Source organism: Gymnoscopelus microlampas, assembly GCF_963454915.1.
Source record: "Gymnoscopelus microlampas genome assembly, chromosome: 3".
Lineage (NCBI taxonomy): Eukaryota > Metazoa > Chordata > Actinopteri > Myctophiformes > Myctophidae > Gymnoscopelus > Gymnoscopelus microlampas.
In genome coordinates this window covers 3,513,390-3,528,450 of record NC_139940.1, presented here as the reverse complement: position 1 = coordinate 3,528,450, position 15,061 = coordinate 3,513,390, and the positions used below count along the sequence as shown (strand labels likewise).

The window sequence follows — 15,061 nt, the reverse complement described above, 5'->3', positions numbered from 1 at the left end:
TCATATTGCGAGTCTTCGTGAGCCGTGCAACCCGGCAAATTGTATTTAAAGGAGTAGTTCACCCCCCAAAAAAAACGTATTTTCTATCAATTGCACACCCCATGAAACCTTGAACTCATGGATTTTCTTTTGTTTTTGTCGCATTCGTAAGCCAATAATTTGATTACCGTCTCCTATCGGCTAATGTATCCGGTAGGGGACACAAAGGAGTCTCTTTGTGTCTCCTACCGGAAATACACCCGCTCATCAAATGATTGGCTCAAAAACATCTTCACGGGGTGTGTAACTGATAGGAAATAAGTCACTTTTTGGGTGAACTATTCCTTTAAATAGACGGAGTGCGCTTGTCTTTGTTGGCGCCGAGGTCCTCCGCGGGCCTTACACGTTGATCTTATACGTCCTACGTCGCCTCCTGCAGGTGCGTCGGAACCACACGCAGTACAGGCAGATCATCACGGTCCAGTAGAGGATGTAGGCGGCGCAGCCGAACACCAGGAACTTGGTCTCCTCCACTTTAGCGTCCGTGAACCAGCCCTCCTGGCTCTCGCGGTACGCCGTGTAGCAGAGCCCGCCCAGCAAGATGGCCGCCCACACCGACAGCGGCAGCAGCGGCATGTAGTTGCCCACCATCTTGCGGCGGCCCGACGTGCCCCAGCTGCTCTTGTTCATGGTGAGGATGGCGAAGTACTTGGCGGGCAGCAGGCTGGTCATGTAGAGGGCGCTGTAATAATAATAATAATAATACACTTTTATTTCTATTTTCTATTTTCTATTTTTTTTTTTTTTTTTTCATGACATGAAATGCAGCTCAAAGTGCTTTACAGAGCAAGAATACAATTACAATTACAACTAATTTAACTATTTAACAAAGCCTAAAACAACATTAAAATAATAGCAAAAGGCAGTAAATCAGGCAAAACAGTGAGGACATGGATAACAACACAGAGATTTAAGAATCAACCAAAAAAATCTACTAAAAGCAAGAGTGAAGAAGTAGGTGTTGAGCTGTGCTTTAAAGCTATCCACAGAGGCTGCCTGTCTTAGGTGTAATGGGAGTTTATTCCACGCCATCGGTCCATAGAAGCAGAATGCTGCTTCACCGTGTTCTTTATACATGTCATTGTAGCAGTGTTGATTTCGTCGAATAAAACAATGGAGAAAAAATGTTCGTCGCCTTCCTTTTTTCACTGACGAATACTAAATAAAAACGAAATATATTGACAATTTTGTCAACAAATAAAAACTATAGACTATAATGTTAGTGAGGGACTAGTGGAGAAGAGATCCAGTAGAACTACAAGACCAGTCGTTTTATGTTTGGTTGCGCTCGGGGTGTTGCGCTCTGAAAATAGCTGATCTTACAAGCTAACAACGGGTCGCGCTGCGACGCGTTGTGGGCTTGTAGATCGGCTATTTTCAGCGTGCAACCAAGCGTAAAACCAGGCATTACGCCGCCATCAAGGCACCGCCAAAACACATTTTAGTCGACTAAATCAACTGTGGATTTAGTCGGCTAAAATCTTATGATATTTAGTCGACTGAAACTAGACAAAAACTAAAACATTTCAGGTGACTAAAATATGACTAAACTAAGTGAAACTAGATTTTATTTTGAATAAAATCTAGACTATGACTAAAGGCCTTTGCAGACAGGGTACGATTTTTCGCACGGAAAAAAAGGACACTAGGCCTATCATTTTTTAAATGAACACATGGTTCTCAATTAATTGCACACCGGCTCCGAATTTACCGTGCGGCGATGCGATGCGTTTTTTTTCCCAATCAAACCCAGTTCGATTCGTGCGTCCTTTCGCACGCGGTAAAAACTGATTGACTAAAAAAACTGTCTGCAAAGGCCTTAAAACTAAATGAAAAATTGTTGTCAAAATCAACTCTGCATTGTATAGGCACCTCGAGCAGGTCAGCACTTGAAGACCCAGTGGTGTAAAGTAACTAAGTACATTCACTCCAGCACTGTACTTAAGTACGATGTTGAGGTACTTTTACTTTACTGGAGTATTTCCAATTATCAGTACTTTTACTTCTACTCCACTACATCTCAAATATTGTACTTTTACTCCACTACAATGTTTTGAAGACTTTAATTGCTAGTTACTTTACAGAAATGAATTATTACATTATAAAACACACATTAACCACTTTAGCCCTATTTTATACCTATATGCTATTTGAAAATAGCCGATCTGCAAGCTCACAACGCGTCGCGATGCGACGCGTTGTGGGCTTGTAGATCTGCTATTTTCAAACCTTTTAGTACTTTTACTTGTTGTACTTTAAGTACATTTTGATACCAATACTTTTGTACTTTTACTCAAGTACATTTTGAATTCCGGACTTTCACTTGTAACGGAGTACTTCTACATTGCAGTATTGATACTTTTACTTAAGTAAAAGGGGGGGGGGGGGGGGTTTGGAACGTACCTGTAGAGGGACATGAACACCATGATGAGGTCGCGGCGCAGCACGCAGGCGTACGCCGCCTTCACCAGGCCGATGAGCTGGATGCAGCAGAGCACCCACAGGATGTCCCACAGCGTGCCGCACCAGAACAGCTGCACCATGGTGGCGGTGACGAAGAAGGGGAAGACGCCCGACACGATGGACTCGTAGGTCATCCACAGGTGGTGCTTGTGCCACCACATGGCGTTGTAGAGCCACTCGCGGAAGAAGGACTTGGTCCAGCGGGTCTGCTGGCTGAGCCAGCGCAGGAAGCCGCCGGGCGTCTCCGTGTAGCACTTGGAGTGGGCCGTGTATCTGAGGAACGCGTAAAACACAAAGACGATATGGATCGATTGGAGCCTTTGGACGTTTTCTATTAGATAGCTAAAGAAATCGTAACGTTTTAGTTGATGATTGGATTGTCAAACAAATAATTGAGATTAAAGGAGTAGTTCACCCAAAAAATTACTTATTTTCTATCAATTACACACCCCATCATGAAGTATTGAATTTTTTTTTTTTTGTCGCATTCCTAAGCCAATCATTTGATGAGCGGGTGTACATCCGGTAGGAGACACAAAGAGACTCCTATGAGTCTTAGCATCTTTCCGCCGGTAATCAAATTATTGTCTTAGGAATGGGTAAAAAAAAAATCTCCTTGAATTCAATGCTTGATGATGGGGTGTATAATTGATATGAAATAAGATTTTTTTGGGGGTGAACTACTCCTTTAATGTTATATGAATTACATTTAGTTTGACTCGGTTCTACAGACACATTTTTTTGAAAATAGCCGATCTACAAGCTCATTGTGAAGCGTTGTGAGCTTGTAGATCTGCTATTTTCAAAATGTTTGCCTCTTTTTTATATTATTGGACAATTTGGCCAATGTTTGACCAGTTAGTTTGTTGATACATTTTGATGCAGTAATGGTCTTTTTCTTTGCTGTCTTTTTTTTATGTATTAAAAAAGTCTTAAAAGTTCAAAGTCCTTAAATTGTCCACTTTACTGTCATCTGGGGACCCCCCCAAAACCAAAAAAAAAACATGGGGATCCCGACCCACAGGTTGAGAACCACTGATTTAGCGGACTATACAAAACAACTGCAGTTTGAGCTGAAGTTGGCCGATCTGCGGTCGGGGCGATGACATAACGAGAACAGTGACAGTGCCTATAGCTGTGTCACCGATGGCAGTGTTCCGCCGTGGGGTAATTTTAGCTCCTAGCTGCTATACCTACTTGGTGGCGTAGCCCATGCTCAGCATGCGGTTGGTGAGGTGTCTGTCATCGCCGAAGGTGCAGTGAGTTCCCAGGAACTTCTGGTTGTACCAGGACTCCAGAAACTGCTGAAGCAGGTCATTTCTGTACAGACCTGCAGAGGCAAGCAACAAAATGACACCGAGTTATACAATCCATCTGCCAGCCGATGTGACACCACTGACTATAGATATGTTTTTAAATGTGTTATACAGTATTTACATTTTTTTTTTAGGGGCCACGTCGTCCACAGGAAGCTTTTTTTTTTTGTAACGCTTTGGATATCATGTGGACTCTCTCCTTTCTCTGTGGTTTGCCCAGGTGGGTGTGGTTCTGAGGCTAGTGTTTGTGAGGTCATTGTTAGGGTTAAGATTAGGTTTCGGCATAGTGTTTGTGAGGTTAGGGTTAAGGTTAAGTTTAGGCATAGTGTTTGTGAGGTTAAGGTTAGGGTTAGACATAGTGTTTGTGAGGTTAAGGTTAGGTTTAGACATAGTGTTTGTGAGGTTAGGGTTAGGTTTAGACATAGTGTTTGTGAGGTTAAGGTTAGGTTTAGCCATAGTGTTTGTGAGGTTAAGGTTATGTTTAGGCATAGTGTTTGTGAGGTTAAGGTTAGGTTTAGCCATAGTGTTTGTGAGGTTAAGGTTAGGTTTAGACATAGTGTTTGTGAGGTTAAGGTTAGGGTTAGGCATAGTGTTTGTGAGGTTAAGGTTAGGTTTAGCCATAGTGTTTGTGAGGTTAAGGTTAGGTTTAGACATAGTGTTTGTGAGGTTAAGGTTAGGGTTAGGCATAGTGTTTGTGAGGTTAGGGTTAAGGTTAGGTTTAGACATAGTGTTTGTGAGGTTAAGGTTAGGTTTAGCCATAGTGTTTGTGAGGTTAAGGTTAGGTTTAGACATAGTGTTTGTGAGGTTAAGGTTAGGTTTAGCCATAGTGTTTGTGAGGTTAAGGTTAGGTTTAGCCATAGTGTTTGTGAGGTTAAGGTTAGGTTTAGCCATAGTGTTTGTGAGGTTAAGGTTAGGTTTAGACATAGTGTTTGTGAGGTTAAGGTTAGGTTTAGACATAGTGTTTGTGAGGTTAAGGTTAGGGTTAGGCATAGTGTTTGTGAGGTTAGGGTTAAGGTTAGGTATAGTGTTTGTGAGGTTAAGGTTAGGTTTAGGCATAGTGTTTGTGAGGTTAAGGTTAGGTTTAGGCATAGTGTTTGTGAGGTTAAGGTTATGTTTAGACATAGTGTTTGTGAGGTTAGGGTTAAGGTTAGGTTTAGACATAGTGTTTGTGAGGTTAAGGTTAGGTTTAGGCATAGTGTTTGTGAGGTTAAGGTTAGGTTTAGGCATAGTGTTTGTGAGGTTAGGGTTAGGTTTAGACATAGTGTTTGTGAGGTTAAGGTTAGGTTTAGACATAGTGTTTGTGAGGTTAAGGTTAGGGTTAGGTTTAGACATAGTGTTTGTGAGGTTAAGGTTAGGTTTAGACATAGTGTTTGTGAGGTTAAGGTTAGGTTTAGACATAGTGTTTGTGAGGTTAAGGTTAGGTTTAGGCATAGTGTTTGTGAGGTTAAGGTTAGGTTTAGACATAGTGTTTGTGAGGTTAAGGTTAGGTTTAGGCATAGTGTTTGTGAGGTTAGGGTTAAGGTTAGGTTTAGGCATAGTGTTTGTGAGGTTAAGGTTAGGTTTAGGCATAGTGTTTGTGAGGTTAGGGTTAAGGTTAGGTTTAGGCATAGTGTTTGTGAGGTTAAGGTTAGGTTTAGGCATAGTGTTTGTGAGGTTAAGGTTAAGTTTAGGCATAGTGTTTGTGAGGTTAGGGTTAAGGTTAGGTTTAGGCATAGTGTTTGTGAGGTTAGGGTTAAGGTTAGGTTTAGGCATAGTGTTTGTGAGGTTAGGGTTAGGTTTAGGCATAGTGTTTGTGAGGTTAAGCTTAGGCTTAGGCTTAGGGTTGAGTTAGGGTTTGATAGCTATATTGAGCTTGAAGTGCCCAGGAACTTCAAGAAATGGCTGAAACGTGATGCTGTACTGCAGGGACCAGGAGCGTTCCAGCGCGTTTTTTTTTACCATAGAAATACATTAAAAATGTAATGTAATCCCGGAGACACGACCCCATATGTTTTATTTCAGAAAAAAACAAGGGCAGAGAGACAGAAGAGATGTATGCAAGACAAGACCAGACATGGGTCCTTTACCCAGGGGGTCCACTGACTCACCCAGGGGTCCACTGATGCAGGAGACACAGTTGAAGAAGGACTGGCAGGACCGCTCCACGTGAAGGCCATCCAGTAGCGCAGGCTGCTCATGAAGCTGACGTAGGACTCCTTCAGGTTGAGGATCATCACGTCTCCTCCCACCGCCCCGAACCTCTGGTCGCTCTCCAGCACCTTCACCAGCTCCAGCGTGGCCATGGGGTCCAGCTTAGTGTCTGAGTCACACACCTAGAGAGAGAGAGAGAGAGAGAGAGAGAGAGAGAGAGAGAGAGAGAGAGAGAGAGAGAGAGAGAGAGAGAGAGAGAGAGAGAGAGAGAGAGAGAGAGAGAGAGAGAGAGAGAGAGAGAGACACAGAGAGAGAGAGAGAGGGAGACACACACAGAGAGAGAGAGAGAGAGAGAGAGAGAGAGAGAGAGAGAGAGAGAGAGAGAGAGAGAGAGAGAGAGAGAGAGAGAGAGAGAGAGAGAGAGAGAGAGAGAGAGAGAGAGAGAGAGAGAGAGAGAGAGAGAGAGAGAGAGAGAGAGAGAGAGAGAGAGAGACACACAGAGAGAGAGAGAGAGAGAGAGAGAGAGAGAGAGAGAGAGAGAGAGAGAGAGAGAGAGAGAGAGAGAGAGAGAGAGAGAGAGAGGAGAGAGAGAGAGAGAGGGGGGGAGACAGAGAGGGAGAGGGAGAGAGAGAGAGAGAGAGAGAGAGAGAGAGAGAGAGAGAGAGAGAGAGAGAGAGAGAGAGAGAGAGAGACACACACAGAGAGAGAGAGATACAGAGAGAGAGAGAGAGAGAGAGAAGAGAGAGAGAGAGAGAGAGAGAGAGAGAGAGAGAGAGAGAGAGAGAGAGAGAGAGAGAGAGAGAGAGAGAGAGAGAGAGAGAGAGAGAGAGAGAGGGAGGGAGGGAGGGAGGGAGGGAGAGCGTTACTGAATTTATTCATATACCGTATTGTATTTTTGAAAGTATTTCCAATTTTCAGTAATTTTACTTCAGCTCCACTACATCTCAACAAAGATTGTACGTTTATTTAACTACACTTTAATGAACAACTTTAGTTACTGGTTACTTGGTATATTTAGAATAGTATTTCAAAACATACATTAACCACTTCATCCCTATATAGACTTTGGCTATTTGAAAATAGCAGATCTACAAGCTCACAATGAGTTGCATTGTGAGCTTGTAGATCAATCTTCAAAAGACTTTTCTGCATTTGAAAACTTGTGAAATGGGACAATACTGTACTGCATAATGACTACTTTCTACTTTTGGCACTTTAAGTACATTTTGATCCCAATACTTTTGTACTTGACATCAAGACTTTTGCTTGTAACAGAGTATTTCTACATTGCAGTATTGATACTTTTTACGTAAGTAATTAAAATGTGAGTACTTCTACCACCACTGTCTATGAAGCAGTGGTGTGCTGGTGGTGACCCAGGGGTTTTCCAGAAAAACCCAGCTAAATGGGTTAATATAGCACCAAAATCAGTTTAACCACTTTAACTCTATTTTACACTTTGGCTATATTTAAAAATAGACACTCTGCAAGCTCAAAGCTCACAGAGCAATCACGTGAAGATAAGGTTGAAAATGGGTGACGTGCTCTTTGAAATTATTTGTTTAAATTAAAGGGAATGCGAGCCGTAGCTTAAACAGTCATTTATAGGAACAGAAGTGAGTCGCCACAAACGCTTTAAACACGTGGAGATAACGACTTAATCCATTTAGACCGTGAAACGCATCTGTGTTATTTTTTTCGATTTCTTTGGCTATTCAAAAATAGCAGATATACAAGCTCATAGCGCGGCACCGAGTGCCGCGCTATGAGCTTGTAGATCTGCTATTTATTTATTTTAATCGAGAAAATGTGTGCAAATCTATGAATATACTGTATATATATTTTTAAAGTGAACATTTGTAACTCAAATCTCTGCTTCTGGGGGGTCCCTGGAACTAAACATTTTGAGATGGGGGTCGGCGGCCAAATACATATAACTTTGCGAGAACCACTGATATAGAAACATACGTTTTTCAGAAAACTGTTAGGATTTGTAGAAAAGACAATTGTAGAATCGGTCTCAGGTCTTGATTAACCAGGCTTGGAGGACGTTTGAGTCAAAACAAAACCCCTCACAACAGAACTAACTCATTCACAAGTTGTTCTGAGGGACAGAGCGCCGTTCCAGTTTGATTTGTGTCTGTCTGTATGTTAATATACAGTAGCATTGTTATGGTGAATGTTTACTTTTACTTAAAGGGATAGTTCACCCAAAAAATGACCTATTTTCTATCAATTACACACCCCACAAAGCCTTGAATTCATGGTGATTTTGTTGTTTTTGTCACATTCCTAAGCCAATACATGATTATCATTGGAATCTCCCCTTGGAGACGTAGATCTGCTTATTTTCTAACATTTTAGTACTTTTATTTTTGGTGCTTTAAGTATATTTTGATACCAATACTTTTGCACTTTTACTCAAGTAGCATTTTCAACACAGGCCTTTTAGCTGTAACAGCCTATCTCTACATTGTGGTGTTGCTACTTTTACCTAAAGTAAAATATCTGAGTATACTTTTTTCCACCACGGAGTATGAGTAGAAAAGGTCATAAAATGTGCATTTGTAAAGGACATTCAGTGGTGGAAAAAGTACTCAAATTCTTTACTTAAGTAAAAGTACCAATACTGAAATATAAAAATACTCTGTTACAAGTAATGGTCCAGAATTCTTGAATTACTTGAGTAAAAGTACAACACTATTGGCATTAAAATGTACTTAAAGTATCAAAAGTAAAAGTACTAAATATTTGAAAATAGCCTAGTTATAAAATAAGGCTAAAGTGGTTAATGTATGTTTTATAATGTAATCATTTATATCTGCAAAGTAACTAGCAAAGTTTTCAAATAATTGTAGTGGAGTAAAAGTACAATATTTGCCTCTGAGATGTAGTGGAGTAGAAGTAAAAGTATTGGAAATTGGAAATACTCAAGTAAAGTACATATACCGCAACATTGTACTTAAGTAAATGTACTTAGTTACTTTCCACCACTGAGTAGATTTTGTAATGAATGTCAGTACCTGTATGTAGTCTACGGAGGGGCCCAGGGCCTTGAAGGCCGTGTACATCACCTCCCTCTTGCCGCCCCATTTCTGCATGATGCACACGCACTGCTTGGAGCCAATCAGCTGCTCCACCTCCCGACGCTGGGGATCTTCACCGAGCACATAGCCAGCACCGCCGTCCTCCCCGGGCCCGGGAGCTGATGGCAGAGGAGGGGGAAAGGAAAGGAACTACAAATAAGTACTTACTTATATACAAAACGTTATACTTTTTTTTGCTCCACTACGTTACAATTACTTGACTAAGGTTGAGGGCTTATCTAGTGCTGGAGGCAGGAGGATCGTAGCCTGGTAAACCCTCCCTCTAGATATCTCATTTCCATTTGATTTCTGGAGTGAGTCTGGCCTGAACGCCCATTGTGGGGGTTTCTAGTGCTTTACCAAATAACCGAGCCTATCAGCGTCGCCGCTCATCGTTCTGTGATTGACAGCGACAGTTGGCCAATCAGGAGGCGAGTTCGAGTGAGCCCGAATGAAGCCGAGTGCAGCCTGAGAGCCGCCGACAAAAGACGAACGGCAGCCATTGTTGTTGTCCGAGTGCCCTCACTTCTTACTTTCGTTCTCAAACTTCATTTTTGAGGCACGGAATTTACTATTAAGATATCGTTTGGATAGAATTTAGTTGTTTAACTTCGTATATGTGGTCAATTAATCATGACAGAGCCTATTTAAAAATAAAAATGTAGAGAACCGGCAGGGGCGGGGAGTGTACACGCATGTATCCCAATAAGGCAACAAAAGTCTCAAAAGTCCCGTTGCGTCACATAGTCTGGAAGTGGTAAAATGAATTGCTGATTGGCTGAAGGGGAAAACGATCATTGGCTGAAGGGGTTGTCAGTCAACGGTATTACTCCCGCCCAACTCCAGCCCACCGCCAATATTGCAGAATGGGCGTTCAGGCCAGACTCACTCCAGAAATCAAATGGAAATGAGATTTCTGGAGGGAGGGTTTACCAGGCTAGGAGGATCGATGTTCTCACTAAATAAGTGTAGAGGAATATCTTATGGAGTTTCAGCTACTATGCATCCCAGACATATATAGCTTATAATGATTTGTAATGTAAGGAATTTGTCATCTCTAAAGGAAATGTAAATATGGCAAACTAGCCGTTTCACTCATGATACAATTTATCTTTCATAACAGATAGCCTACAAGTGTCAGATAATCCCCTACAACAAAACACCAATAGAGTAAAAAAAAAAAAAAAGGTTTCAGTCATTCAGTCCGACTTCACTGTAGCCTATAGTAGCCTTTTCATAAACTATATTTGTACTTAGGCTGTCGTGAAAGTTTATAATATTTAAAGAAATGTAAAGTTTCAAATACAAAAGTAGTAGCCTAGTAGTAGTAGTTGTGAATGATCAAACTGGACATCTAGACTGAATGTTTGCTTTATCCTCAACTTGCACTAATGCACGCAACTGTTTCACCAGGTTTTATTTGTGTTGTTTTCTCATAAGCGTGCATCCGTTGTCCGTCAACACAGCCAGGCTCTCTCCCCACCCGGACCCCCCCCCCCCCCCCCCCCTTGCCTTCAACTCCCTAGGAAAACACAGGCCTGTAGGCCAGACTCCTTCCTGAAATCAAAATGCAGATGAGATTTCCGGAGGGAGGGGGGGTTTACCAGGCTACATTTTGATGCCATTACTTTTGTACTTTTCCTCCAGTACATTTTGAATTCCGGACTTTTACTCGTAACAGAGTACTTCTACATTGCAGTATTGATCATTTTACTTAAAGGACGACTTCACCTTCTTTTCAACCTATCTTCATGTAATAGGTCCTCACTAATACTCATGATAAAATGGTACCATTTTTTTCTACTCGGTCTGTGTCTCAGAGGATGGCTGTGGACAGTCCAGAAACCCGTCTACCAGTGACATCATCGTTAGGCATGATTTTTTTTTTCCAACAAGATTTCACATTTTTTATTTATATTGTTATTAACACGAGGACAATGGCTTCTTTTATTGCATTGCAACTTTCCAGGAATAGAAAGCCTGCAGTTTCTATTAGCTTCGATCCCCCATTGATGACGTCACTGGTAGACGGGACTCTGAACTGTCCACAGCCCTCCTCTGAGACACAGACCGAGTAGAAACAAATTGTACCATTTTATCATGAGTATTTGTGAGGACACCTATTATATGAAGATAGGTTGAAAAACGGCGAAGTCGTCCTTTAAGTAAAAACGTTTGAGAACTTCTTCCTTAATATAGGTATAAAGGTGTGTCCGGCTCTATACCTTTGAGCCCGGCCTCCTCGGCGGCCTTCACGGGGTCCCAGGTGTGGTAGTTGTTCTTCCAGACGAGGCATCCAGGCTCTTGGTCATGGAACACCTCCCTGAACATGTCCATCATGTAGCGGTCGTCCTCCGTGTTCCCGTCCACCACCATGATCACACGCAGCAACTCGGGAGGATACTTCAGCGCCCGGATGGAGCTCAGGCACTCCCTGTGCGATCAGTGGTGGAAAAAAAGTAATCAAAATGTCCCATAAGTAAGCATATTACTACGGAATTAAGAACACTGGGGTTACATACGTAACCCCTAGTTTTACTTTTTAAGTAAAAGTACCAATACTGCAAAAATTAAAAATTCTCTGTTACAAGTGAAAGTCCAGGATTCAAAATTTACTGGAGTAAAAGTACAAATGTATTGGCATTAAAATGTACTTAAAGTAGCAAAAGTAGAAGTACTAAAATGTTTGAAAATAGCAGATCTACAAGCTCACAACGCGTCGCGATGCGACGCGTTGTGAGCTTGTAGATCTGCTATTTTCAAATAGCCTAGGTATAAAATAGGGATGAAGTGGTTAATGTATGTTTTATAATGTAATCATTTATATCCGCAAAGTAACTAGTAACTAAAGTCTTCAAATAATTGTAGTGGAGTAAAAGTACAATATTGCCTCTGTAGTGGAGTAGATAATTGGAAATACTCCAGTAAAGTAAAAGTACCTCAACATCCTATTCAAGTACAGTACTTGAGTAAATGTACTTAGTTACTTTACACCGCTCCCTGTATGATATGATGACATCCAACGTTATAGTTATAGTTCATTTATGTATATAGGAGTGGTTCTCAAACTTTTCTGTGTCAAGGACCCCCAAAATGATATGTGTTTGGCTGCGGACCCCCCATCTGAAAATGCTTTGTGCCAGGGACCCCCCCCCCCCAGAAGCAAAGATTTGTGTTAAAAATGTTCGCTTTAAAAAGAAAAATATTCAAAGATTTACAAAATGTTCCACGATTTTTCAAAAAACAGCAGATCTCATAGCGCGGCACTCAGTGCAAATCTTTGTATGTTTTTTTTAACTCAAATCTTTGCTCCTGGGGGTCCCTGGAACAACATATTTTGAGATGGGGGTACGCGACCAAATACATATCATTTTGGGGGTCCTAGACATGAAGAAGTTTGAGAACCACTGATATAATAGCAACGTAAAATTAGGATTTAGAAGACATTTGTAGAATCCCCCACAAGCAAAGATTTGAGTTAAAAATGTTTACTTTAAAAAATGCATAATATTCAAAGATTTGCAAAAATGTTCACGTTTTTTTTCCCCTCAAAAGTAGCAGATCTACAAGCTCATAGCGCGGCACTCTGTGAGCTTGTAGATCTGCTATTTTTTGAATATCCCGAGAAATCTAAAAATGACACAGAAGATGCTTTCTAGGTCTAAAAAGGTTAACTCAAATGTTGTTGTTTTTTTTGGGGTCAATTCTATTGAGTAAAAGTACAAAAGTATTGGCACCAAAATGTACTTAAAGTACCAAAAGTAAAAGTACTAAATATTTGAAAATAGCCGATCTACAAGCTCACAACGCGTCGCTATGCGACGCGTTGTGAGCTTGTAGATCTGCTATTTTCAAATAGCCTAGGTATAAAATAGGGTTAAGGTGGGTTAATGTATGTTTCATTATATCATAATTTATACCTGAAAAGTAACTAGTAACTAAAGTTTTCAAGATCTGTCCACCACATCTCAGAAGCAAATATTGTACTTTGCACTCCACTACATTTACTCCACTAAAACGTTAGTTAACTAGTTACTTTTCAGCGTTCTAATATTGGTCGTGTTGTGTTTCTTGCCTGAGATAGGCCGGGTCCTCCTGGTAGGCTGAGATGGTGAAGCCCACTGTCTTGGTGAAGGTGCAGGGCTCCTCCAGGGTCTTCATACGGCGATGCTCGATGAAGGCGAAGAAGCTCTGCACCAGAACGTGAAGGCCCAGCAGCAGGCCGTACACACCGAAGGACACGATGCCGTAGGGAGAGGTGGCCAGCTGGAAACCTGCCATATAATACACAAATAATACACTTATATTACACTTATATTACACTTATAATACACTTATGATACACTTATATTACACTTATATTACACTTACTGTATAATACACTTATGATTGATTGATGTACTTTATTTAGTAAGACATGAGAATAACAGTACATGGAAGTACAGATTAACAAAAAACTGGAAGACTCATTAAAGGACGACTTCACCACTTTTCAACATATCTTCATATAATATGGTCCTCACTAATGCTCATGATAAAATGGTACCATTTCTTTCTAATCAGTCTGTGTCTCAGAGGAGGGCTGTGGACAGTTCAGAAACCCGTCTACCAGTGACATCATCGATGGGGAATCCAAGCTAATAGAAACTGCAGGCTTTGTATTCCTGGAAAGTTGCAATGCAATAATATATCCCATTGTTCTCGCCTTAATAAAAATCTGAATACAAATGTTTTAATCTTTTTGGGGGAAAAAAATCCTGCCTAACGATGATGTCACTGGTAGACGGGTTTCTGGACTGTCCACAGCCCTCCTATGAGACACAGACCAAGTAGGGAAAAAATGGTATCATTTTATCATGAGCATTAGTGAGGACCTATTATATGAAGATATGTTGAAAAGTGGTGAAGTCGTCCTTTAAGCACTGAGCTTGTTTAAGATGAGATCCCCATGCACACAAATCATGATGACATATAAGAGACAGACAGATATACACACTACTATACAGAATGTCATACAATCAGCTTACAGGTTACTGGTATGAAGAGTGAAAAATATGTACAAGAGAAGAAAAAGAAAAGGGGGGGTTGGGGGGGTAGGTTAAGACTTAGACACGGGCCATTTTGGAATTGCAGACTCCTGAAGGTGTATCTTTAGGGCAGTTTTGAAAGGTAGATATACAAGCTCACAGCGCGGCACTCGGTGCCGCGCTGTGAGCTTGTAGATCTGCTATGTTTTAATAGCCCCAACAAATCAGAAAATTACACACATGCGTTCCTGGATTGAATGGGCGAAGCAGTTCTCTGAAAAATAGCAGATCTACAAGTTCACAATATGTTGCATGGCATCAGTTTAAGTGGTTAAACTGAATTTGATGCTATATGAACTAACATTTTTTGGTACTTTTACTCAAGTACATTTTTTAATTCTGGACTTTTACTTGTAACAGAGTATTTTTTTACATTGCAGCATTGGTATACTTTTACTTAAGTAAAGAATTTTGAGCGCTTTTTCCACCACCGTAAAAGACCCTACCTTTGACGTAGGCCCACACCATCACCCCTAGGACCACCAGGGCGAACAGGAAGGTGAAGAAAGCGCGGACCACCGAGCCCAGCTTCTGTAAGAGCGGCTTCAGCTCCATGTCTGTGGCGGTGGTATGGTATCTGTGGACATGATCAGAATCAGAAGCACTTTTATAGTCACTTCCACACAATACACAGTGCAGGGCATACACAGGGGAGGAGAAATACCTCCTTCTCCACAACTCACGGTGCTTTTTTAAAGACAACATTTTTTTAAACTCAATCAATCTAGTTGCTTCTGGGGGTCCCTGGGACAAAAATATTTTTGAAATGGGGGGTGGTCCGCGGCCAAATTATAATTATAATTCTGACATGAATTATGAACAAGTTGGAGCACCACTGATATAGCAACGTGCTGTTAGGATTTAGATTTTATTTTTTTAAGATATGTGGCCGCATAACCCCATCTCAAAATATTTTTGAGCTTGTATATCTGCTATTTTT

The 15,061-nt window shown here is 41.2% G+C and overlaps 1 protein-coding gene across 1 annotated transcript; it reads right to left on the bottom strand.

Moving 5' to 3' along the window:
* Positions 1-219: 219 nt before the first annotated feature.
* has1 (hyaluronan synthase 1) lies at positions 220-14,676 on the bottom strand (the record flags this gene model as incomplete). Its single annotated transcript, XM_084051777.1, is given in 9 exon segments — positions 220-721; positions 2,443-2,775; positions 3,700-3,832; positions 5,906-5,965; positions 5,968-6,130; positions 8,972-9,153; positions 11,260-11,468; positions 13,110-13,308; positions 14,568-14,676. Coding segments are annotated over 9 exon segments (1,731 nt in total). The 3' UTR covers positions 220-378.
* Between the last annotated feature and the right edge of the window lie 385 nt (positions 14,677-15,061).